Below are 26060 nucleotides of genomic sequence, written 5' to 3'. Positions count from 1 at the left end.
TAATTGAGGTTCACAGTTCACTCTGTCCTTTATTTTTCCTTTTTGGATTCCACTAATGTTCTAGAAAGGACTGAAAGTTGTTTCAAAGGAAGAATGTTATAAGAAGATAATATAAGTTAAAGTGGATAAAAAATAATAATGAAAAAATTGGCAAAGACATAAAAATTGAGATATAATAAAAATGAATCCCACAAAGCACACCATAAAAAATCTCCACAGTTGCTACCAGTAGATTCTATGTTGGTTCAAGATTTTTAATCTGACTTTGTAAAAAGAGACACATGACCAATTATAAAGTCAGTATTCATAAAAATAAAATTTAATCATTTGCTTAGGAAAACATCTAGCTTCTCCTCATACTAAATCATATAGAGCTCTAGGATTACCTAGGAAACACAATATATGGTAATAAATAACATCCTCAACAATAGCTATCACTCCTCATTTATTGATACTGTTAGAGAGAATTAAAAGCCTTTGAAGCACCAAATCATAAACTTTTCCCAGCCTATGGAAAACATAATTCATCATTTAAAGTAAACTTTGATGACATACATAAGAATAAGGGAAGAACTTAGAACTATTGGTAAAATAGTACAACTGCACTACTTTTATTTTATTTTATTTTATTTTTAAATTTATTTATGATTATTATTATACTTTAAGTTGTAGGGTACATGTGCATAACGTGCAGGTTTGTTACATATGTATACTTGTGCCATGTTGGTCTGCTGCACCCATCAACTCGTCATTTACATCAGGTATAACTCCCAATGCAATCCCTCCCCACTCCCCCCTCCCCATGATAAGCCCCGGTGTGTGATGTTCCCCTTCCTGAGTCCAAGTGATCTTAGGGTACTTATTACTTGGTTTTAGTTTACAATGATTTGTAGACCATAAGTCATATCTAGTAACAAAAAGACTTTCTTCTAAAAGTTAATTGGGGATGACTGTTAGGTTATCAGCTTGCTTTGTTTCTCCACAGATTTATTCATTATAATTGTATTAGTTTGTTTTCATGCTGCTGATAAAGACATACCTGAGACTGGCAAGAAAAATAGATTTAATTGAACGTAACAGTCCCACATGGCTGGGGAGGCCTCAGAATCATGGTGGGAGGCAAAATACACTTCTTACATGGTGATGGCAAGAGAAAATGAAAAAGATGCAAAAGCAAAAACCTCTCATAAAACTATCAGATTTTATGAGACTTATTAAATTCCAGGAGAACAGTATGGAGGAAACTGCCCCCATGATTCTAAAGATCTGCCATCACCTCCTTCCCACAACACGTGGGAATTATGGGAGTACAATTCAAAATGAGATTTGGGAGGGCATACAGAGCCAAACCATATCAATAATTAACACTTAAAATTTACCTAAGTTAAAATTTTTCTTCATTTCAATTGAGACACTGACTTCTGGTTTTATTTTTCTTTCCTTTTCAGAGTCAGTGACAGAAGAAGCTACTTGCGTGCAAGACAGAAATGAAGTAATCTGGCAGGCTTCCTACTCTCAATGTGAAGGTTTTGTCTGTGAAATAAAGCTGGGATGTGGTGATGGTAGCCAATTGTAAGAAAATGATTTCTTTTATTTCTGGATCCCAGGGTTTGTCTTCAAAGCTCAACAGGTCTGGAACTTTTTTGTTTGTTCATAGAAGAATCTTACCCTAGGAAAACTGGCTCACACTAACCATAGTGGGGAACAGAACTTCCAAATGGACTGAGATGTGTGTTGGTCTGTCAGTGTATTCTCTTTTCAGTAGGGATTCCAAGTCAGAAACCTAAATTAACAAAAGATAGGAGCTGAATAAACATTTGAAATCAAAATTAAGAAGCGGATTGCAAGGCTAAACTTGTTTCATTTGACATACATCAGCCAGGATGACTACCCTCTCCCTTTGCCAGTCTTTACAAGTTATGACATTTCCGTCAATCATCCCAAGCTCTTAATTTCCAATGCTGACAGCTTATCTTTCCCTTACATGCCAACAGGGGTTTGTGCTGCATTTTAAACCTTGTTTCTCAAAACTACTCTCAAACTTAGTTGACACTATAGTCCTCAAGTGTATGATCTTCCTGTATTCACACAATTTCGAAGGCCTCATATATGTTGCACATAAATACCAGAATTTTAGTACACTGGAGGGAGACCCTGTAATCAATAATGTTCATTTACTTATTCATGTATTCTTTGAACATTTGTTTATTCATTAATTCCCAGATGTATTCATTCAATAACAGTTCATGAAAATGCCTTGTGCTGGACAAGTTGGGAATACAGCTATGAATCAGACATGATCTTTGCCCTCAAGCAGTGTGCAGTCCAGTAAATGGATAGTAAATACACAAAAGTAATGAAACTATGTGTTAAATTGTGAGTCTAGAGACAAAGGGGTTGGGAGAGGGGCACTCCAAACGGAGGGAACATCTTAAGCTATGATACTTCTACTGTTTTTAATTTTGACTTGTATTTTTTAGGTTTCCTCAGCCTTTGCCCCTCAGGCTCGCACAAGCTGCAGCTTTCCTGTTACTAGGTAAACAATCTTTAGATTTGCCTGAAAATTTCATCTTTCCATGGAACCTACTGGAATCAGTGAAAATCTAGATATGCTGGTTTTCAAGGAAGGAGATAGGGTGAGGAAGGCTGTTATACAGCCATTGTGTTAGTACGCATAGCCTCTGACTCCCCACTATTTTAATTTCTCTGCACCAATGAAATAAAAAAAAAGTTTGAGTAACGTCATTTGCTCAAGGGACTTACCTTTCATTTGTGCAAATAAGGTTTCTGTGGTGAGACACCAGATAAACTCAACTTCCTCTTTCAACAACAAATGTGTCAGTTATCAGCAGGATCCATGCCGCCAGAGTAAAGCTTTTTACCCTTTGCTCCCTGCAAAGAAACAAGAGTGCCTCTCCCAGCTAAACTCCAGGGTAAGTTAATGCCTAGCACCTGGGGATTGGTGGTTTCATGTGGGAAGATTGGTGTGACCATAAAGATCAGAACAGAGGTGTATGTGCGGCCAGTGTCTGTATTAAAATTGTCACTGGTTTCTCATCTCAGACGTCTTACAACAGGAGCAAAGATAATTACCGTTGAATTTGAACAGAGTCCAGAGTTAACGTTAATGCCATCAGTCTTCTTCATTATGCCAGGAGCATGGAGTCTGTGATGCAGCTCACTCTTTATGAGCGCTCTTTATAGAGTGGGACCAGAGAAAATGGCACAAAGTGGTAAGAAGAGTATATTCAGTGAGACTCATTGGGACAACTTGACATATTCAGCCAATAAAAGTAAATTTAATTTTTTATGGTGTATAATTTATCTAGCTGCATAATGAAGAAAAATTTTTAGGTATAAAATCCTTGCTTTGGAAAATTTAGCTTTCAGAGACACTGAGACAAATAGTAGAAAGTAGGATAATAGATTCTGGGGGCTGAAAGGGCCTGTAGAGATCCAAATCCCTCACAATACAGTCAGGGTAACTGAGAGACAGTGAAGACACTTTGGTTCACTCAGCTTGTTAGTGGTATAGGTGGGTCTAGGACCTGTGTCTTTAAATTCATGTTCCCTTTCCCCTATAGCAGTTTGCATCTCCCAGAGAATACTGTAAATTTATTTGTGACCCTGTCATAGGAAAGGAGAAAATATCCCAGATGACTTCAGAGTCTGATCAGAGTGGTTCCTTGATCCTTTGAAAGCTACTTTTTGACTGAAGTTCAGCCTTACTGGATAGCAGAGCCCATGAGTGAGGCATTCATTTTTTCAGTTATTATTGCTATTACTCTGAATACTAGCACCTCTCTCCTTCTGAGATAAGATAACTAAATCAAAAGGAGACTTTCAGCTAAGGAATCCCTGAAGGGAGACTGTGCCAAATCAATTGGAACCAGGATAAGTCCAGATAGAATGATACCAGATTTGGCTGTGCTTTCCAGGGGAGAAGGCTCAGTTCCAAGAATCCTGAAAGTGAGAATATTTTTATTTAAGTTGTTCAAATGGATGTGTGGAGTCATTATGATGTCTATTAATTGGAGAATCTATCTCTTAGCAATTGCAGCACAGTAAAATTAATCACTTATGAAAGTAGATGACATGCAGGTATACTGAGGTGGAAAATGGTGTAAACTGTAGTCAGAATCAGATCACACATTTGGTTCAATTGTTTTTGCAATAGTTCCTGTTGAACACAGATTCTCTGGCCAAATGTAGTTTATTTTGGGGCTCAACTGGGAAAGTTGTAGAGTTCAAGTTGTACAGACTACTCAAATCTGAAGACACCAAATGAATAAACACATTTCTGGGTTGTTTTAGTTTGAAGTAAGTGAGTTGGGGTTTCAAAAGACAGGCCAGCCTGCTGGGCTTGGTGGCTCACGTTGTAATTCCAGCACTTTGGGAGGCCGAGACAGGTGGATCACCTGAGGTCAGGAATTCAAGACCAGCCTGGTCAACATGGCAAAACCCCATCTCTACTAAAAAATACAAAAATTAGCTGGGCGCGGTGGCAGGCGCCTATAATCCCAGCTACTGGGCAGGATGAGGCAGGAGAATCGCTTGAACCCGGGAGGTGGAGGTTGCAGTGAGCTGAGATTGTGACATTGTACTCCAGCCTGGGAGACAGAGCAAGACTCTGTCTCAAAAAAAAAAAAAAAAAAAAAAAAAAAAAAAAAAAAAATGGGGCCAGCCTATCTATACTATAGCTCTCTGTAATGGCTCAAGCAAAGAGAACAGAGCTGTTTATAGTAAAATGAGACTTTCTAAAAGTTCTCACAGTCATGGCAATGGCTTTCTGGGGGTCTACGATTTATTTTAAAAGCTTTTGGCAAAAAGGTTTATTTATTCTTCAGATCAGTATATTTTGTGGGGAAGTTTTCTCCTAGTATCAATTCATATACATCACAGGTAGAGTGATAAAATAGATATATCAATACACAAGGAGTCAGAAGTCTATGTTATAGTTCAAGTTCTGCCAATGACTGGTGTGGCTTTTGGTGAGTTATTTCATTTCTGTGGGTCTCAATAATCTCGTCTATTATAATGGGAGAGGGCTTGGAATAGATGGTTTCTAATTTCCTTCCTAGTAATCCAATGATTTGATTTAGACTGTTAGATACTTACGAAGAGTTAAATGTTATGGAGTGGTGAATAATGGAATCTTAATAGGGAAATCTATCTAGAGAGGACATTCTGGAAGTGTAGTTCAGATCTCCAAGAGAACTGAGTATCCTTTCCCAATTGGCATTATATTTCTTTCAGGTAATGTCATCATGAGAGCTTCAACTTTTAGACCACAGGCAAATGCTTTGTAAGCAATTTCCCTTTTTAAAAAATGAGAAAATGCAAGAAAAGAGATAAAACTTTCTGAAATCTGATTTCCAGAGTGACAATGACACTCAATCGGCATTTCTCAATCTTTTAAAGCCAAGGTTCCCTTTGAGAAACATAAACATTTCACTACAAGGTTACTGTGAACTTGCCTTCCTAGGAACTAGACCCTGGACTTGTAGAAAAATCTGCTCCATCACATTGACATTTTCCAAGTACTAAATTCCCAACAGCTAAGAAGATTTTGTAGATCTGTACTTTCATAGTTTTTATTGTAGAAACAATAATGACATTTTTTATTTTGTTTTCCAAATACATTTGTTAAAATAAGGAATATGTTTTTTCAAGTAACACTTATTTTCTACCCTTTCACTTTAAAAATTACTGCTCTAGATATTCTAGTCCTCTGCTACAACTACACTTCTTAGGGGGTTTTCTAAATTAAGAAATGTATAGGATCCAACCAAAGGCCCTTGGAGATGACTCTGTGTACAAATAAAGAGGAAATGAACTCACATTTCTTTAATGCTTATTGGGTATCAGACATGAAAATAGGTACTTTTACACACATTTTCTTTTTTTAATTTTTATTTCAGTATTTTCTTGAACTACAAGTGTTTATTCTGTTGCATGGATAAATTATATAGCAGTAAATTCTGAGATTTTTAGTGTACCCATCACCCGAGTAGTGTACATTGTACCCAATGTGTAATACTTTTATGCCTAGCCTGTCTCACACTCCCCCTTCTGAGTCTCTAGATTCCATTATATCACTCTGTATGCCTTTGCATAATCGTAGCTTATCTGTCACTTATAAGTGGGAACATATTTTTTTATTATTATTATTTTTCACTCCTGTATTATTTTACTTAGAATAGTGGACTCCAGCTCCATCCAAGTTACTGCAAAATACATTACTGCGATCCTTTTTATGGCAGAGGAGTATTCCATAGTATATATATACCACGTTTACTTTATCCACTCATTAGTCAATTGGCACATAGATTCATTACACATCTTTGCAATTGTGATTAGTAGGATTGCTGTATCAAATGGTAGATTTACTTGTAGCTCTTTAAGGAATCTCCATACTGTTTTCTATAGAAATTGTATTAATTTACATTCCCACCAGCAGTGTAGAAGCATTTTCTTTTATCCACATACATACCAGCATCTATTTTTCTTGACTTTTTAATAATAGCTATTTGCAGTAAGGTGCTATTTTATTCTGGATTTAATTTGCATTTATCTGATGATTAGTGATGTCGAGCGTTTTTTCATGTTTGTTGGGCATTTGTATATCTTCTTTTGAGGAATCTCTATTTATGTCCTTTGAGCACTTTATAATGAGATTATTTCTTTTTCTATTGCTGACTTGTTTGAGTTCCTTGTAGATTCTAGTTTCTAGTCCTTTGTCAGATGCATAGTCTGCAAATATTTTCTCCCATTCTGGGGGTTTTCTGTTTACTCAGATTATTATTTTCACACACATTTTTCTTTAATGTTTAAAACAAATTATGTGGCAGAAACTATTCTAATTTTACAAAAGAGGAAACTGAAGCCCGGGGATATGAAGTGAATTGTTTCAGGCCAGAGAGCCAACAACTGAGACATGATATGATACCAGGTCTTCCCAAAGAACATGATTATTTCCACCCATAAAATGCTGCAACAACTGCAAAAATGATATCTAATTAGGCCACCTTCCTAAATGATTGAAAATCCAATACAGATTCATGCGTAAAAGTTCAGATTCAAACTTTAAGTTGTTGCTTGGTAGTGGTCATAATTGCTTTAATTCATTTTAAGGATAAAAATAATTTTCACTTCCCCTAACAGAGGAAAATGTCTATACTTGCAGAATGTGTCCAAATTTGTGTGTTTTGGATGTCAAACAGGCTTATTTGGAGTTGATATAGATTTATTCAGGAAACAGCAGAGTTTCCAATTCTAGCTGCTACTCTTTGGTTCTGGTTGTAAGCGGCTGAATGAAGAACACCGGGGTCATGGAGATCAGATTGTTTTGGATAATTCATGTGAAATTTAGTGGTTAAAAATAAAAGAAAAATGTAAGATGAGGCAAAGCAAGTTAAGTTCCCAGATGACATTTAAAAGTTGTCCTCTAGAGAGTGGGAGGGGCCCCCATCAGCAACTTTTTTTTCTGTTTAATTATTTCTTCTCCTCCCAGGATGACAAGCCCACAGACAGGCCTCAGCATCAAGTAAAATGGAGAAGTAAATTTGATAAACATGTTTACTTAGTGGTGCCAGTGACTTACTGATGAGTGGTGAAAAGACGGGGAAGATTGAGAGCGAAGATTTATGGAGTTGGTACCAGCTGCATAAGTGGCAGCATCGCAGTGGTGATGGTATTAGTTAGGGGCAGGGTTCGGAGGGGGAATGCTCATGAAATCATGCCAAATGAGAGCTAGAAGGGAGTTAAAGGTCATCTAGTTTAAATCATATTATTTTAATAATGAGGAAATGAAACTCACAGAAGGGAAAGAGCATATCAGAGCAGCACAAAGAGTATTTAAATATTACCAATATCCAAGTATCTTAGCTACAAATCCAGTACACTTTTCTAAAAATTCTACTTCTTTTGAGTCTTCTCTATCTTACAGCAAGTCTTGTCCTACTCAGATCATTCCTGTTGTAAGGAAATTCTTCCAGTACTTCTATCTGCAGATTTGTTATAATTTGAATTCATAAGCACAACTCCATAAAGAACGTTAGTTTTGATATAACCCTATCCTGACACCTTGTGGGCGGCAATTTGCCTTATATGCATAGTGTGTATACATAAAACTGCTAGAACTAGAACCGAAAACAATAGCTTTTTTTTTTTTTTTTTTATCTCCGAGGAACAGTCTTATCCACAGAAATACCACTTTAAAATATGTTTCTGTCCATATAATAAGTTATTCAGTTAAAAATAACTTCAGCTTTCTGTGCTTATGAAAAGCCTTATTACAGTTAAAATCGTAATAACTCTGACTTGCAGAAAGTCACTTACTCCTGCTGAGACTCCATTTTCTAATCTGTAAAGGATTATAGTAATAATTAACTCAGAATTCTTACAAAGATTAGAGGTAACATGTGAATAGCACTTAGCTAGTTACTGACAGGATGTGGAAATTTCTTCACTGGGACTTAGAAAACTAATATAAATTCTGATGCCATAATAATATAAGCTCACTTTGGCTGTAACTTTGTGAAAACCACAACGCTGAGCTAGTTGGTTGGAAAAAGCAGCTGCTTTGGGGTAGATGGTACTAGTATCTAGTAAGGTTTTGGACTCAGCTCCAATGAATCACATTTAAAGACCTGCCACACATTTGTATTGTGAGAAAACATTTAGTTATTTCCACAAAATAAAGTTTTCAGTGACCAAATTCCTAATTAAGCTTAAGGGATTCCTGTTGGATTTCAAATAGAAAGCTGGATTGCCTGCTTTTAAGCTCTTAGGTGTTCAGATTTCTTAGACCAAAACCTTATTATTCTTGCTTTGACCACATTTTCTTCAGTAGCAGAAAGGAGAAAGATTATGGCTGTAGTTTGGGAGAGTGGTTCATGGGAGAGACTTTACAAGCAAAAATGCCTAAGGCTCTGTTAATATGTGCCTATGCTCTGTAGTCTTACCTTCTCACAGTGCAGCCTACAAATTCAGTAGGAGTTTGAAGAAGAGGGGAGTGAGAGTAGGGTTGCCTGATGTAAGGAAAAAATGGGAGTTGAGATGTGATATTGAGACAGAAGTAAAGTATTGACCTCTGAATTGGACTCCAGGTAAAAAAGGAATATGATGAAGTTTTAGTCATAACATTGTGCCATTTGTATTATCAGGAATATCTTTAGAGACATACTTTGATCTTTGTTTTCCTTTCCATTTTTTTTTTCTTCAACTTTTATTTTAAGTTTAGGGATACATGTGCAGGATGTGCAGGGTTGTGACAGAGGTAAATGTGTGTCATGGTCATTTGCTGAAAAGATCATCCCATCACCTAGTTATTCAGCCTAGCATCCGTTAGCTATTCTTCCTGATGCTCTCTCTCACCAAACAGCCCCCAACAGACTCCAATGTTTGTTGTTTCTCACCATGTGTCCATGTGTTCTCATAATTCAGCTCCCATTTATAAGTGAGAACATGTGGTGTTTGGTTTTCAATTCCTGCATTAGATTGCTGAGGATAATGACTTCCAACTCCATCCATGTCCCTGCAAAGGAAATGATCTCATTCTTTTTATGGCTGTATAGTATTTAGGGACACACTTTGTAAGTGAATCCTGTTATTTCAGAGATGGTGGGTGATTTTTCTGCTTTTCTTATTAGATTCAAACTCTATGCTGGTCATTCCCTTCAGGATTTGGCACTCACCAACAGACCCTTCTTTCAAGTGAAAAGGCATCTCTTTTAATGGTGCTGACCTTTGGAATAGGAAGCATGTACCCTGGACAGAGCACTTCAAACTAGAGGTACCAAGAGTAATTACATCTGTAAGACTGGCATTGGAGGCACTGGGAATTCTATTCTCACCTCTTTCTGGTTAATTCACAACCACAGAAGTACTGACTGAAGTGAGGTTGTGGGGATATGTATTCCACCTTGAAGTGCATTAAGGAATGGATATAGGGTGAGGAAAAGAAAAAAAACTGGTGTAAACAACTATGGATAGAAGGGCAGGAAGGCAACAAAGAGCTAGAATAAGGTGCGTAGACAAGAAAATTACTTTGGGAGTTGGAGAAACTTGATGACAAAGATCTAGCTAAGAGTGTAGAAAACCACGATTTTCTAGGAGTGAAAGGGAACAATCAATGAAAGAGAATCCTGAGGGAGGTAAGAAGAGTGTGATAATTCATCTTGAGTAACAGGAAGGACAACTGTGTTGGGAAGTAAGAAGATTGCAGCTATAAACAAAATTATGTGTGTTGGGAAAGGACAATAGATGAAGCTGATTTCTTCTCACCTAATAATCTCAATTTACTCTTTGAGCTAAGGGCTAAAACAGTCTTCTGAGAAAAGTGGAGGATTGGGAGCAGGAGAAAGAGGAAGAAGCTTTAGCAGAATAGTAAAGGAGCTGATTAGCCACCATGAGAATAGGAGAAGATACTAATCAGGTTCATGCAAAAAGAGAGTAGAGGAAAATAATCTTAGACTGGAGGTCATTAATTTCTACTTGTGCCATTTCAAATACACACTAGTATTTTAATGGGATAATTGAGACACTTGGATAGTAAGAAAGAAAATGTGTTGTGGACTTAACCTGGGATTAGGACCTTGCCAGGCTGGTACAGCAGAAGAACAAAGAAGTTGAGTATTCTTGTGTAAGAGTGGATAATTTGGCCAACTATTTAATCTGGGTTAGACACAGGAGAAAATAAGGTGAGGGGGCATGCTATGTGAGACTAGGAGAAATTGAAGCATTTAGATATTGAAGGTTTCTGGAAATGTATGGTGCAAGTTAGTATAGCGAAATTTGTAGTGAAGCTCAGTCATTATGTTAGAGAAAGAAAACCATTTGAAGAGTTAGGAATTGATGAGGGTTAGCAGATAGTACAACATTGAAAAATACTGGAATAAGAAATAGGTGAATGGATTTTTTTTGTTTGTTTGTTTTGTTTTTTACTTATTATTTTTTATTATTATACTTTAAGTTCTAGGGTACATGTGCGCAATGTGCAGGTTTGTTACATATGTATGCTTGTGCTTCTTGTTTATATTGCTGCGCCATCAACTCGTCAGCACCCATCAACTCATCATTTACATCGGGTATAACTCCCAGTATCCCTCCCCCTTCCCCTCCATGATAGACCTAGATTTGTGTGATGTTCCCCTTCCCGAGTCAAGTGATGTCATTGTTCAGTTCCCACCTATGGTGAAAGGCTTATCTTTGATTTGGTTTGGTTTTAGTGGTTGCTAGAATGATGGTTTCCAGCTGCATCCATGTCCCCTAAGGACACAAACTCATCCTTTTATGTCTGCATAGTATTCCGTGGTGTATATGTGCCACATTTTCTTAATCCAGTCTGTCTGATGGACGCAGGTTGATTCAAGTCTTTGCTATTGTGAATAGTGCATAATAAACTTATCGTGCATGTGTCTTTGGCAGCATGATTTATGTCCCTTTGGGTATATCTAGTAATGAGATGGCTGGGTCATATAGTACATCTAGTTCTAGATCCTTGAGGAATCATGTACTGTTTCCATAATGGTTGAACTTGGTTACAATCTCACCAACAGTGTAAAGTGTTCTATTTCTCCACATCCTCTCCAGCACCTGTTGTTTCCTGACTTTTGAATGATCGCCATTCTAACTGTGGGTGGTAGATGGTATCTCATGGTGGTTTCCGTTTGCATTTCTCTGATGGCCAGTGATTTTTTTCATGTGTCATTGGCTGTATGAATGTCCTTTTGAAATGTCTGTTCATATCTTTTACTTTTTGATGGGGTTGTTTGTTTTTTTTTCTTGTAAATTTGTTTGAGTTCTTTGTAGGTTCTGGATATTAGCCCTTTGTCAGATGAGTAGATTACCATTTTCTCTCCCCATTCTGTAGGTTGCCTGTTCCTCTGATGGTAGTTTCTTTGCTGTGCAGAAGCTCTTTAGTTTAATGAGATCCCATTTGTCAATTTGGCTTTGCTGCTGTTGCTTTGGTGTTTAGACATGAAGTCTTTTTATGCCTATGTCCTGAATGGTACTACCTAAGGTTTCCTCTAGAGTTTTATGGTATCAGGTCTAACATTTAAGTCTCTAATCCATCTTGAATTAATTTTCGTATAAGGAAGTAGGAAGGATCCAGTTTCAGCTTTCCTTGTGTGAGTGGGGCCAACACCATTTATTAAATAGGAATGCTTTCCCCATTTCTTGTTCTCTCAGGTTTGTCAAAGATCAGATGGCTGTAGATGTGTGGTATTATTATTTCTGGGGACTCTGTTCTGTTCCATTGGTCTATATCTCTGTTTGGTACCAGTCCCATGCTGTGTTGGATTTTCTTAGCCTTGTGGTATAGTTTGAAGTCAGGTAGCGTGATGCCTCCAGCTTTGTTTTTTGACTTGGGGTTGTGTTGGAGATGCAAGCTCTTTTTGGATCCATATATGAACTTTAAAGCAGTTTTCCAATTCTGTGAAGAAACTCGTTGGTAACTTGATAGGATGGCATTAGATCTATGAATAACCTTGGGCGGCATGGCCGATATTGGGTTTATTCCTATCCATGGTATGGTATGTTCTTCCATTTGTTTGTGTCCTCTTTTTATGTCACTGAGCAGTGGTTTGTAGTTCTCCATGAAGAGGTCCTTTACATCCCTTGTAAGTTGGATTCCTAGGTATTTTATTCTCTTTGAAGCAATTGTGAATGGAAGTTCATTCATGATTTGGCTCTCTGTTTGTCTGTTACTGGTGTATAAGAATGCTTGTGATTTTTGCACATTCATTTTGTATCCTGAGACTTTGCTGAAGTTGCTTATCAGCTTAAGGAGATTTTGGGCTGAGACAATGGGATTTTCTAAATATACAATCATGTCATCTGCAAAGAGGGACAATTTGACTTTTTCTTTTCCTAACTGAATACCCTTGATTTCTTTCTCTTTCCTGATTGCCCTAGCCAGAACTTCCAACACAATGTTGAATAGGAGTGGTGAGAGAGGGCATCCCTGTCTTGTGCCAGTATTCAAAGGGAATTTTTCCAGTTTTTGCCCATTTAGTATGATATTGGCTGTGGGTTTGTCATAAATAGCTCTTATTATTTTGAGGTACATTCCTTCAATACCGAATTTATTGAGCGTTTTTAGCATGAAGGGCTGTAGAATTTTGTCAAAAGCCTTTTCTGCATCTATTGAGAGAATCATGTGGTTCTTGTCTTTGGTTCTGTTTATATGCTGGATTATTCAGATTATCAGCAGAAGTGAATGCTGTTAGTTGCTGCATATGAAGTTGCTTTGGAAAAGTGCAAAACTGCGATACCTTTTTTTAACATGTTTTATAAATGAAATCATCTTTGACTCCTCAAGCAGTCTTGAAAATTGCTTAATTCCATATCTGATTTTTACTTTAAATTCTAATATAATAAGGTGACCAACTATTCCCTTTGCTTTGGACTGTCACAGGTTTAGCACTGAAAATACTACGTCCCAAAAAACCCTCAGTCACAGGCAAACCTCAACTGTTGGTCTTCCTATATACTCCCAAAGCGATTTGGATTCCCTGTGTCCCATTTCTTCAATTCATCTTCCACATGGTTGCCAGCGTGACCTTTCTATTTTTTATTTATTCATTTTTAAAGTATTATTTATTTTTGAGACAGGGTTTTTCTCTGTCACCCAGGCTGGAGTGTAGTGGTGCAATCTCAACTCACTGCAACATCTGCCTCCCTGGCTCAAGCAATCCTCCCACCTCAGCCTCCCGAGTGGCTGGGACCACATAGGCGTGCCACCACACCCAACTAATTTTTATATTTTTTTGTATAGATGAAGTTTCGCCATGTTACCCAGGCTGGTCTCAAACTCCTGAGCTCAAGCGATCCACCCACCTGGGCATCCTAATGTGTTGGGTTTATAGGTGTGAGCCACCACACCCCGCCAGCAGCCCGACCTTTCTAAAACACAAGTATGGTGATATCGCATCTCTTTACAGAATCCTTCAATGATTCCTCGTGAAGTGCATTAAAAATCTTTCATGACCTAATCCCATCTACCTTTATAGTCTCTTTTCCCTTTTACTCCCTTTCTTGACTCATACCTCCCATTCCACCCTCTCCACTATGTTATCCTATTCACCAGCTGGGATAGAATTATTATTATTTCTTTCAATATATTATTCATTTTTATATTTTGTGACCCTTGGATGTTATTTATCCATCGCTGGAAATCTTTCTCATCGTTTCTTCTCCAAAATCCTACCCATTCCTCAAACTACTTATTAAAAAATTGAGTTCCAGTCTTTCTGTTCTATGCAGACTTTACTTCTGCTTCCACAGAAATGTCTTTGTTACCTCTTTCATGAAATGTTTCTGAAATCTGTTATGGTTAGTTAACTTATGACTATCCCATGTGACTGTAAATTTATTGAAGGCAACAACCATGTATTATTTTTCTCTGGAATTTCCCATTTCACTCCATCATCCTTTGCCATTAGCATATAGGACACCCACATAGCAGAACTTCTACTTGGATGAAATCACAAACTGTTAAGATTCAGATGAAATATATTGATAATAACCAGTAAAAACTGTCATGCTTATGGAGAATTTTTGAAGAGATGGAACTTGACCTCAGCTTTGAAAGGTTGCTAGGATTTAGAAAGAATAATGGATACTTCAGACAAAGTGAGATTAACTTTATCTCTTCCCCAACCACCATCTTTATTTTTCTCTCCATCGTGGCAGAAAACGAGAACAGGGTTGGAGAGAAAAATAAAGATGGCGGTGAGGGAAGAGATAAAGTTAAAATTTACCTCACTTTTCCTGAGTTATCCATTGTTCTATTTAAATCCTATATATTATCTTTAGCAGCTAAAATCGGACTGGTATCTCTCCTACTTAATTCATAGGAATGATGCTGTGCCAACATGAGGGATTCTCATCACCTGTGCCATTCACTTCAATTGTTGCTATTCACTGATTGTGATGTTAGAGATTTTTAAATGTTACCCCTGTGGGGGTATAGGCTTTTGGCCTTCTCAAGGTTTGCTACAAAATCACTGGCATGAGGCAGACTGATTAATATGAGATAAAGAATACAAATTTATTTAAAGTATATACACAGGAGCCTTCAGAATGAAGACTCAATTTCCCATAGGTAAGAAAAGCTTATATACTATCTTGAAATTATAGAATAGATGTAGACTCAGAGTATTTTCAAAAACAGTTTTTAGTGGCAAGACAAGTTATTGGAGGAAGAGAGTGAGAGGCTTGGTGACAGAGTTGGCCTTGTTATAGATGAAACCTCTGTCAGAGAGAATAGATGGTAAATGTTTCTTTTCCAACTTTTAAAGATGTCAGACTCAATCTCTCCTGGATCTGAGAAAAGCATAGAATGGGAGAGGCATAGCTACATTAATGGAGATTCTTTGCAGATGCAAATTTTCCCCACCTCAGTCTGTGAGCCCTGAGGCAATCATTTCAAAGTATTTTAAGTAAATATATTTTAGGGTAAAATATTTTTATTTCCTTCACCTTTAAAAGACAAGAAGTTTCTCAGGGACACAGATCATTGTGGATGATTCTATATTCTCCATAGAACCTAGCAAATAGTTAATAGGATGAGGCTTATTGAATATATGCTGATTGAGTGTGGGCTTTAAAGCAGCCAAAGTCCTCAAAAAGCCATGGAAAAAAGTAAATAGAATTATTTCCCTTTATGTTTTCTTTTCAAGTGTAGAGAGCTTTAGTGACTATATGATGCAGCCTCCTCACTCCCATTTCAGGTCCCATGTGTAGGTGGATAGCAAGTCATTTTCTGATTTCCTTCACAGAATGACAAACAACCAAAATAAAAGGTTGAGGTAACTATGAAAGCAAATCATAAAACTGTCCTTTACCTGAGGTCCAGATAATAGTATTGATGATACCCTGAGATCTTGGATTGTGCTGGTTTCTACCCATAGGGTATGTCTGACCACCTGTGATTTCTAAATGATTTATTTTCTCTTTTCTCAGGCCTCTACAGGTATTGCTTTACTGAGGTGAAAAGAATAGGTGCAGGGAATATTGATAGGAGCAGCCCAAGTCAGAAGAAAACATTTTAGGGAAATAGTAGGCATCAGAAATGTATTAGTTGATATATCAAGGTTTTTAATTTGTGCTTAATATTTCTAAACAGAAACTTTGAACTACTGTGTAAGCAGTTCAGTTCAATTATGCTTTTTATAAGTTCTTTGAATGCTTACTAGGCTAGGTCCTGGCCATATGGTGATGAACAAAGGAGATCTTTTTGTGGCACTGATGAACTTAACAGCACACTGAGAGTAATAACCAATAAACAAATAAAAAAAACCCAAATTGCAAATGTTGATACTATAAAGAGAAAGAGCAGAGAGTGTGAGAGTGTGTAATGATGTATAGGATTACCTAGATCGAGTGGGTGGTTAAGGTCTCTCAGACCCACAGACTGAGGTTAAAAGGAACCAGATATGTGAATTTTGTGATGTCAGCACAACTTACTTAACCTCTTTGAGTCTCAATTTTCTCATTTGCAATGTGGAAATAATCATAGGGCTCCTGCGAGGATGAATGAGATAATGAATAAGGTGTTTAACCTGTAAATAAAAGGCAACCCGAAATAAGTGGTAGTTATACTTAATGTTAAACATGGTATGGAGAATGAACTTTTGGGGAAGGACTGGAATGCAAACAGTTTAGTAAGGGAGCTGTTGCAATAGTCAATAGGGTTGATGACAGCAGCCTGTATTAGGATGGTGACAGTAGAAGTGGAGATAGATTAGAGATGATTTTACATGGAAGGAAGAATTACCTGGGTTTTCTGGGTTTTTTATTGTCTATGGGAGGAAATATAGTGGCAAAGGTCAGAATTACTCCCTAATTTCCAGCTTGAGTGTCTGGGAGGGGAGTGAGGGCACTGACTGAAAAGGGAAGCACAGACTCAGGAATGAATCACCAATCCCACATCCCTATGAGACACGAACCAAGAATATGTCCAGATTGGAGGGGAGACAAATTGACAGCACAAAGGGAGCAAATTGCCCACAAATAGGCAACAATAGAGCCAGACTCGTAGATAGACAGAGAGAGGAAGAGAAAGACACACACACACACACACACACACACACAGAGAGAGAGAGAGAGAGAGAGAGAGACGTTAAGAGAGAGAGATGGAGTGAGGGAACAGAGAGGCGTATACTCTGATTTTAGTCCTTCCATCCAGGATTTTCTTGTTAGTCGCTCCTTAGCTTCTTCTTTCTTATATTTCAGAAATGATACAATTGTCCACAGCAAGCTAAATGTTCCCTCCAAGAGAGTCTCTTATGCTCAACCCCAAATAAATACCTTCTGCCTCTCCTCATCATGGGATTTTACATCTAATGGTCAGCTAAGAAGATCTAAGTGGGGAGGGAAACCCTTCTTACCTTCCCTTTAGCCTGAAGCAAAAAGAGGTTTTTGGAAACAAGCCATGCAAATCTCTAAGCTCACAATGAACTGTGAATTGCAGAGACATAAGAACCCACATTTAAAAAAAGAAAAGAAAAAAAAAGGTGTGAACTTGACCTCTTGCTTGCTGTTCTGGCATAATTGGGCTCTGCTGTTTAGCAGGAAGATGTGAACAGAACGTGCCTGTTTTGTAAGTGAAACTTTCTACACCCAGTGAAGCTAAAACAAACAGCCATTTCTTTTAAGTGCAAAAGTGGAAGTATGTCTGCAGGGGAGTATGGTTATGAACAGTTCTTAGTTCCTGAAATTGTAATGCACTGATGGATCTTTCTTTGCTCTCTCACAGCCTGTGTGTGGACAATAGTTGAAAGTAGAAGCAGTGCCAATACTAAAATCAAAGTAGGTGGTAGGGTGGGAACAATGTGGCATAAGTAGGGACAGATGTTTATTTCTATTCTGATTGTCCAAATAGAGGAATTCCAGTGTTATGTAAGTTCCTACTATGGGATTAGAATGGTTCTGCCACAATATGCTCTTCACATGTCACAGTGAAATTGAAATAATGTCTTTTGTAGCAACATGGATGGAGTTGGAGGCCATTATTCTAAGTGAAGTAACACAAGAGTGGAAAACCAAAAACCAGGTATTCTCACTTATAAGTGGGAGCTAAGCTATGAGCATGCAAAGGCATGTGGAGTAATAGTTAAGATAGTCGAATTCTACTAAGTAGTCCCTCCTAGTCAGGGAGAGGAAAGTGGCATAGTGGAAATACCATAGGCTTCAGAACAAGCCAGGAATGATAGTAAATCCTATCTTTACCCTTTTTCTAGCTTTGCTACTTAAGGCAATTTACTCAATGCCTGTGAAGCTCAGTTTTTTCATCTAGATCATAGGGTGATAATAGTTCCTACATTTTAGGACAGTTGTGAAAATTAAATTAAATTAAGTAATACACTTGAAAACTTCCATTACAGATTGTGGGATACATCCTTGATGGTCACAATATGATAATTATTTCCTGCCTTTCCGCTTGTGAGAGTCTCTTCCACCCTCCATTCTAAGTAACACATACATAAGCAAGATGACTGCATGACTATTTAAGACGTATCACAAATAAGAGGACAAATAGGGAGAAGGAATAAAACAGGGGGAAAAGCAAAAGAATAATTTACAGTAAGAGCAGCTCATAACATCCACACTCCTTTATCTGTGAATTCATCACTTGAGGTTATGTTTTTGTTAGCACAACTCTATTTTCTGGAGCAGGACGTAACATGACATAGGAAGACAATCTGTTACTTATGGGGAGAATCTAAAACCAGGTTATTCTTTTGTTTTTTGTAAACTTACTTCAAACAAAACAAAATAAAAACAATAAACAACAGAAACCCTTCCTCTTCTGAGAAACAACCTCAGTACATTGGTTTTTTTCCACTTCTAGCTTGAAATACAGTAAACATTCCTGCAATATGCACAGAAGTTATGTTTGTGAACTTTGTCATGGGGAGAAGAACAAAGATGAGGGGAAGGGTGTGAATGGAGGCAAGGCCCCTTGTCCTTCCATTTCAAGTCTCAGATCTTCCATTAACAGCTGTGTGGCCATAATAAACTCCTCTCTCTGGGCCTTGCTTCTATCTGTATTATGTGGAGAGTGAATTTGATGGTTTCCAAAGGTCCTCCCCAGTCTGAAATTCTACAAGATAGTTAAAGCAAAATGAGTAGTCTGTGGCTCTCTTACCATTCTTATCTGCAGGCGATCAGCATAATTCCATGTCCAGCCTCTGATAATCTCTAAAGATTACTCTACTCTCTCTATACCTTAATATAACACATAATAAAAACCATACTAAATCATAAAATATGATTAAGGAAGTCCAAAAAAGAAGGAATCTCTTCATAACGATTACTTTAATGAATAAAGAAAGCATTACATTTTAAACTGTCTTCAAAAATGGTTTCAAAGTCCTTCTTTTGCTAGTGTCCAAAGCAGTGTTCATTGTGACTGTTGGATAATTTGTCATGTGAATGTTACCACACAAGTACAGGATTCTACTTAGAGGTAGAACTGGTGTTTTCCCCTCCAAGACTATACAAAGGAAAATACTCTATTTCAGCTTCTAAATTCATGTTGTACTAAAACTTTTTATGTAAATTTGGATACCCAAGCCTAGGGAGAAAGACAAACTGCAGGATAACCTAGAGTCACAAGTTATTATGATAGAATAATGAGGTCACACTCTCAGGTCTTGAAAATCAGCCAGGACACTGACAATGCAGGATTAAGGAGGCAGGACCATTTTTCAAGTGCTGGGGTTCCAAGATAAGAAGCCAGGACCCAATGAACAAAATGGCAGACAAAGGACAGGCATGGGAACCTAAAATGTGAGGCTAAATTTCTACTATGGCAATTGGGAGTGAGCAGTATTTAATCTAACCAGGGCTTTGGACAAGACAAATTTGGAGGCAAAATAAATATACTCGAATTATACGCTGTTTTTGCTGTGATCAGAATAAAAGATTTAATATTTCAAGACATTTTTACCTGCAAAATACAACTTAGAGAATCTCAGGTGGGGGGCAGTTGTGGGACAATTTTATGGTTTCTAAACTGTTACATTGGGTGACTTTGGATCAGTACTGTATTTTCCTTGAGCCTCTAATTCTTTATATGTAAACAGGTCTTTTCTAATTCTAATAGTCTGTGCCTCTGCAAGTATACAAGAGAGATCTCGGTGTTAACTAGAGGACTAATTAACCATTATATTCTTTATTTTGTTTTACTTTGGGCAGGAACCATAAATCCATGGCTTACCTTGACAAATATACTGAAATATTCAAGATGGGTAGCAACAGTACCAGCACTGCTGAGATTAACTGTAATGTCACTAATGTGAAATTTCAATACTCCCTTTATGCCACCACCTATATCCTCATATTCATTCCTGGTCTTCTGGCTAACAGTGCAGCCTTGTGGGTTCTGTGCCGCTTCATCAGCAAGAAAAATAAAGCCATCATTTTCATGATCAACCTCTCCGTGGCTGACCTTGCTCACGTACTATCTTTACCCCTCCGGATTTACTATTACATCAGCCACCACTGGCCTTTCCAGAGAGGACTTTGCCTGCTCTGCTTCTACTTGAAGTATCTCAACATGTATGCCAGCATTTGTTTCCTGACGTGCATCAGTCTTCAAAGGTGCTTTTTTCTCCTCAAGCCCTTCAGGGCCAGAGACTGGAAGCGTAGGTACGATGTGGGCATCAGTGCTGCCATTTGGATCATTGTGGGTACTGCCTGTTTGCCATTTCCCATCCTGAGAAGCACAGACTTAAACAACAACAAGTCCTGCTTTGCTGATCTTGGATACAAGCAAATGAATGCAGTTGCATTGGTCGGGATGATTACAGTTGCTGAGCTTGCAGGATTTGTGATCCCCGTGATCATCATTGCATGGTGTACCTGGAAAACGACTATATCCTTGAGACAGCCACCAATGGCTTTCCAAGGGATCAGTGAGAGACAGAAAGCACTGCGGATGGTGTTCATGTGTGCTGCAGTCTTCTTCATCTGCTTCACTCCCTATCATATTAACTTTATTTTTTACACCATGGTAAAGGAAACCATCATTAGCAGTTGTCCCATTGTCCGAATTGCACTGTATTTCCACCCCTTTTGCCTGTGCCTTGCAAGTCTCTGCTGCCTTCTGGATCCAATTCTTTATTACTTTATGGCTTCAGAGTTTCGTGACCAACTCTCCCGCCATGGCAGTTCTGTGACCCGCTCCCGCCTCATGAGCAAGGAGAGTGGTTCATCAATGATTGGCTAAAATTAAGATATCTCTTTAATTATGACTTTGTTTACCTACATTCCTTGTCTTTTTCCCAAAGGCCAGAGTTGAAAACCAATTTCTTTAATTGAACCTTGTGAAGAACAGAAATAAGTACTTTTTGTGTGATATTCACAGTCAACAGAGGTGTGATGGTGAAGGCAGAGTGTGAAAAATGTGAGAGAGGAAGAGAAAATAGATTTACTTGATTCCGCTTTGAAATTCAAGCCACTTTCTTATTTAAGAAACCTAGATCAAATTTTTACAGATGTAAATAAAAGTTGAATTTTTTACCTTAAATTTTTTTCAATAAGTAAGTTATTGTTAATAATGCACAGTAAATATGTGAGTTTGTCCTAGCATGTAAAAAAAATAGCTTTCATATAAAGACCTTAAATTCTGAGTGAGAGTAAAAATGTCTAGTCCTTCTAATGATAAATTTTTCTAACAAGCAAGACAGTGTGAAGAATTCAAGCAACATGTACATAAATTTCAGGACCACAAGCCTGTTACTAAAGAAAAGGCCTGGAAATTCATTCATTCCTTGAAAATGTGTTGGGTGCCTATTGTGCTCTGGGTTGTCACCTTGTTAGGTAGTTTCTTTTTTTTCATAAGTTATTGGGGTACAGGTGGTATTTGGTTACATTAAGTTCTTTAGTGGTGATTTGTGAGATTTTGGTGCAGCCATTACCCGAGCAGCATACACTGCATCACATTTGTAGTCTTCTATCTCTCATCCCCTTCCCACTATTGCACACATAATATCTCATCTTGCCCTCCTAATAAACCTGTGGAAATTGCCAATACAAATGAATAAATGGAACTTCAGAGAGGTTAAGCAATTTGCCTCAGGATCAACAGTGGTTAGCCAAAATTGGTCCAGTGTAATACACCATATATGCTTATGTTATTCCCTTCTTTTTGTTGTTACATTTATCAGGTCTATACTAAATTACCCTTCAATGATGAAGACACACACTAAAGCTAAGCCACATGAGATCAAGTCCATTTCAACATGGTTTGCCTGGAATTCTCCAAAAAATCTGTGGGTTGTGGATTTGGCACGTCAAGCTTCAGATTGCAAAGTCTTAAGTGGTAAATAGATGCATTGTCCTAATACCGTTCCAAGGTAGAGAATCCTGATGATAAGGAGTATAGGAAACTCAAATAGTTCATTATTTCTAAAAATAAATGTATATTTTAAGGCATGATACAAGTCCTACAAACCCTATAAGTAGGTGAAAAAAGAAACTCTATAGGGTGATAAACATTCTATAAAACCTGGAAATTTGTGTGGAGTTCACATAAGCTCACTTTTCCTAAATATAACTATATAAAATTGTAAACGAATTTGTTTTTTAGAAACTTTTAAGAAGATTTCTGTGAGCATAATTGACAATATCTGCATTAGAAGCAGAAAGTATTATCCATCATAAATATGAGAAAAGTATATGTCCTCTTTCTGACAATCTTTTTATCTTATTTTTTTCAAATGTTATGGGTGTTTTTTCAGCACCATTTAAAAAAATTTGAATACAAACAATCCCTCAGCTTATCAGGTTGAATATTATGAAGCTCGCTTCATCACTCTTATCTTTTATGTCTGCAATATAAATAATATAGACATTTGGTGTGAAGGGAGTAGAAAGGAAGTAATAGTTCTGAGAGTATTCATTTGAACAGAGTGACTATGGAAGAATGAATAGCAAAAAAAGGAGAATTTTTTAAAAAAGATCTCTCACTGGGAAAATAAAGAGTTATGCATTTACAAAGTAATTAAACTGGTTTTCCTTGTATTTTATTAATCCGGATCTAATGGCACTTCCTTAGGAGGGTTTTCAGATGTGCTTGTAGTTAATGGCAACATTATTGGAATGACTACATAGACAGTCCTACTCTGAGGATATGACTTTGGAAGAAACCCATTTGGAACTACACATCCTGCTATGTCTGTGGAGAAATGGAACCACAATTCTCAAGAGTCACACTTCATATTCCCTGCTTTAAAGTGGTTGACAAAAGGTAGTTCTTCAAGCACAGGATTTATGGAATAGTGGGCAAATTAAACAGCATGCTTTTTATTTTGACTACCATTTGAGTGGAATCTTTGAGATTTTTTTGACATGTGAATCTCTAATGTGGTGAGAGAGAAAAACATAAAAACATTCAAGCAATCGACAATTGGTTCTTTAACTTTAAAGGGAATATCTTACATAATGCCAAAGGAAAATGTGACAGGGCTTCAGCTGATGACATAGCAGTGCAAGAAATCAGTGAAATTGCTTTAAGGTATTACAATAAACAACAATTTTAACAGTTATTCCTATGCTTGTCATAAGCACATAATTTGAGACAAACAAGACATCAAAACATACATCCTTGAATTAGTTTTTCAAAAAGTCAACACTGAAGCTAAACATTGCCCCCAAATCTCTGCAAGGCACTTATCAAAATCCACATAGAACCCATTCAGTATCTCATAACACTGATGAAAGACTGTTTAAACTTCTGATAGTTTTGGTAAAAATGGGAAGGAATTCAGCAAAAATGGGAGAAATATAATCTTTGCAGTAATTTATATGACCTTAAATGCCATTTATGCATGACTGGATATGCTGCTTCTCTTTACATTTTAAAATAGCTTAGAGTGTTATTGGTTAGCTGGACATGGTGGTGCGCACCTGTAGTCCCAGCTACTTGGGAGGTTTAGGCAGGAGAATCACTTGAACCCGGGACATGGAGGTTGCAGTTAGCTGAGATTGTGCCACTGACTGTACTTCAGCCTGGGTGACAGAGGAAGAAAAAAAAAAAAAAAGCACTGTTATTAGATTGTTTGTAACTCAAAGAATAAAGGCTTCAGGGATGAATTTCCCCATTCTCTATGCTGTGCTTATTTCACATTGCATGTCTGTATCAAAACATCTCATAAAACCCAGAAATATATACACCTACTATGTACCCACAAAAATTAAAAATACAAAAGCTTTAAATACTACCACAGAGTATAGGTATAACATTTGCCACTGATCAAATGAATTACCCTTATAAAATATGTGTTCTGAAGACTGTACTAGTAGTACCAGCTTCTGCTTCTTGCGAGGCCCTCAGGAAGCTTATAACTATAATGGAAGGTGAATGGAAGGCAGGCATGTGACATGGTGAGAGAGGGAGCAAGAGAGAGTGAAGAAAAAGTGCCACACTCTTTTAAACAAACATCTTGCGTGAAATTGTAGAGTGAGAACTCACTCATTACCTTGAAGACAGAACCAAGTCATTCATGAGGGATCTGCTCCCATGAACCAAACACTTCCCCATAGGCCCACCTACACTATTAGAGGTCACATTTCAGCATGAGTTTTAAGGAGGATGAAACATTTAAACCATATCAGCAATAAATATAGAGGAAGAGTAAGCCTTCTTATTGGAAACCCTTCTGTGTTAAGAGTAGAAAGAGAAAAAAAGCTAAGGAGTGCCTAGAACTGAATACGAGAGCTTGGCTAGAAATATAGAAAGGAGCAGTAATTAACAAGACTGTAAAAGTTAGAGATTAAGAATATGGAGGACCGGGGGCGGAGCAAGATGGCCGAATAGGAGCAGCTCCAGTCTTCAACTCCCAGCGCCAGCGACACAGAAGACCGGTGATTTCGGCATTTTCAACTGAGGTACTGGGTTCATCTCACTGGGGAGTGCCGGAAGATCGGTACTGGTCAGCTGCTGCAGCCCGACCAGCGAGAGCTGAAGAGAAAGCGAGTAATTTCGCTCTCACCTGGGAAGCGCAAGGGAAGGGGAATCCCTTTCCTAGCCAGGGAACTGAGACACACAACACCTGAGAATCGGGTAACCCCACCCCAATACCGCGCTTTGAGCAAACAGGAACACTCAGGAGATCATATATCCCAGCTACCTGGCTGGGAGGGTCCCACACCCACGGAGCCTCCTCATTGCTATCACAGCAGTCTGTGATCTAATCGGGTGCAAGGGCAGCAGCGCAGGCTGGGAGGGCGCCCGCCCATTGCTCAGGGCTTGCAGGTAAACAAAGCTGCTGGGAAGCTCGAACTGGGGGTGGAGCTCACAGCAGCTCCAGGAAACCTGCCTGTCTCTGTAGACTCCACCTCTGGGGGCAGGGCACAGTAAACACAACAAAGCAGCAGATACCTCTGCAGACCCAAACGACTCTGTCTGACAGCTTTGAAGAGAGCAGTGGATCTCCCCAACACGGAGGTTGAGATCTGAGAAGGACAGACTCCTGCTCAAGCCGGTCCCTGACCCCTGAGTAGCCTAACTGGGAGACATCCCCCACTAGGGCAGTCTGACATCCCACACTTCACAGGGTGGGAGTACACCCCTGAGAGGAAGCCTAAAGCAAGAATCAGACAGGTACACTTGCTGTTCAGAAATATTCTATCTTCTGCAGTCTCTGCTGCTGATACCCAGGCAAACAGGGTCTGGAGTGGACCCCAAGCAATCTCCAACAGACCTTACAGCTGAGGGTCCTGGACTGTTAGAAGGAAAAACTATCAACAGGAAGGACACTCTACACCAAAACCCCATCAGTACATCACCATCATCAAAGACCAGAGGCAGATAAAACCACAAAGATGGGGAAAAAGCAGGCAGAAAAAAGCTGGAAATTCAAAAACAAGAAAGATCTCCCCGCAAAGGAGCCAGCTCATCGCCAGCAACGGATCAAAGCTGGACGGAGAATGACTTTGACGAGATGTGAGAGAAGAAGGCCTGTAGTCCATCAAATTTCTCAGAGCTAAAGGAGGAATTACGTGACCCAGCTTAAAGAAACTAAAAATCTTGGAAAAAAGTG

At 38.2% G+C, this 26060-nt stretch overlaps 1 protein-coding gene across 3 annotated transcripts; it reads left to right on the top strand.

The window, feature by feature from the left end:
* Positions 1-2762: 2762 nt before the first annotated feature.
* On the top strand, positions 2763-23422 carry P2RY10 (P2Y receptor family member 10). Of its 3 annotated transcripts, none has more exons than XM_017954273.3 (3): positions 2763-2933; positions 9685-9796; positions 20212-23422. In XM_017954273.3, exon 3 carries the CDS (start codon positions 20225-20227, stop codon positions 21242-21244), a length of 1020 nt encoding a protein of 339 aa, XP_017809762.1. In that variant the 5' UTR covers positions 2763-2933; positions 9685-9796; positions 20212-20224; the 3' UTR covers positions 21245-23422. The 3 variants fall into 3 exon arrangements, with proteins under 3 accessions (XP_017809762.1, XP_003917971.1, XP_003917969.1); XM_003917922.5 differs by having other exon boundaries at positions 9654-9796; XM_003917920.5 differs by lacking the exon at positions 9685-9796 and having other exon boundaries at positions 2764-2933.
* Positions 23423-26060: the final 2638 nt, after the last annotated feature.

This window comes from Papio anubis, chromosome X (genome assembly GCF_008728515.1).
Source record: "Papio anubis isolate 15944 chromosome X, Panubis1.0, whole genome shotgun sequence".
NCBI lineage: Eukaryota > Metazoa > Chordata > Mammalia > Primates > Cercopithecidae > Papio > Papio anubis.
This window is presented reverse-complemented; position numbering and strand designations above follow the sequence as displayed.

Excerpts from the sequence above, each read along its gene's own strand:
- P2RY10 (XM_017954273.3), top strand. The coding sequence starts at position 20,225 with ATGGCTTACCTTGACAAATATACTGAAATATTCAAGATGGGTAGCAAC.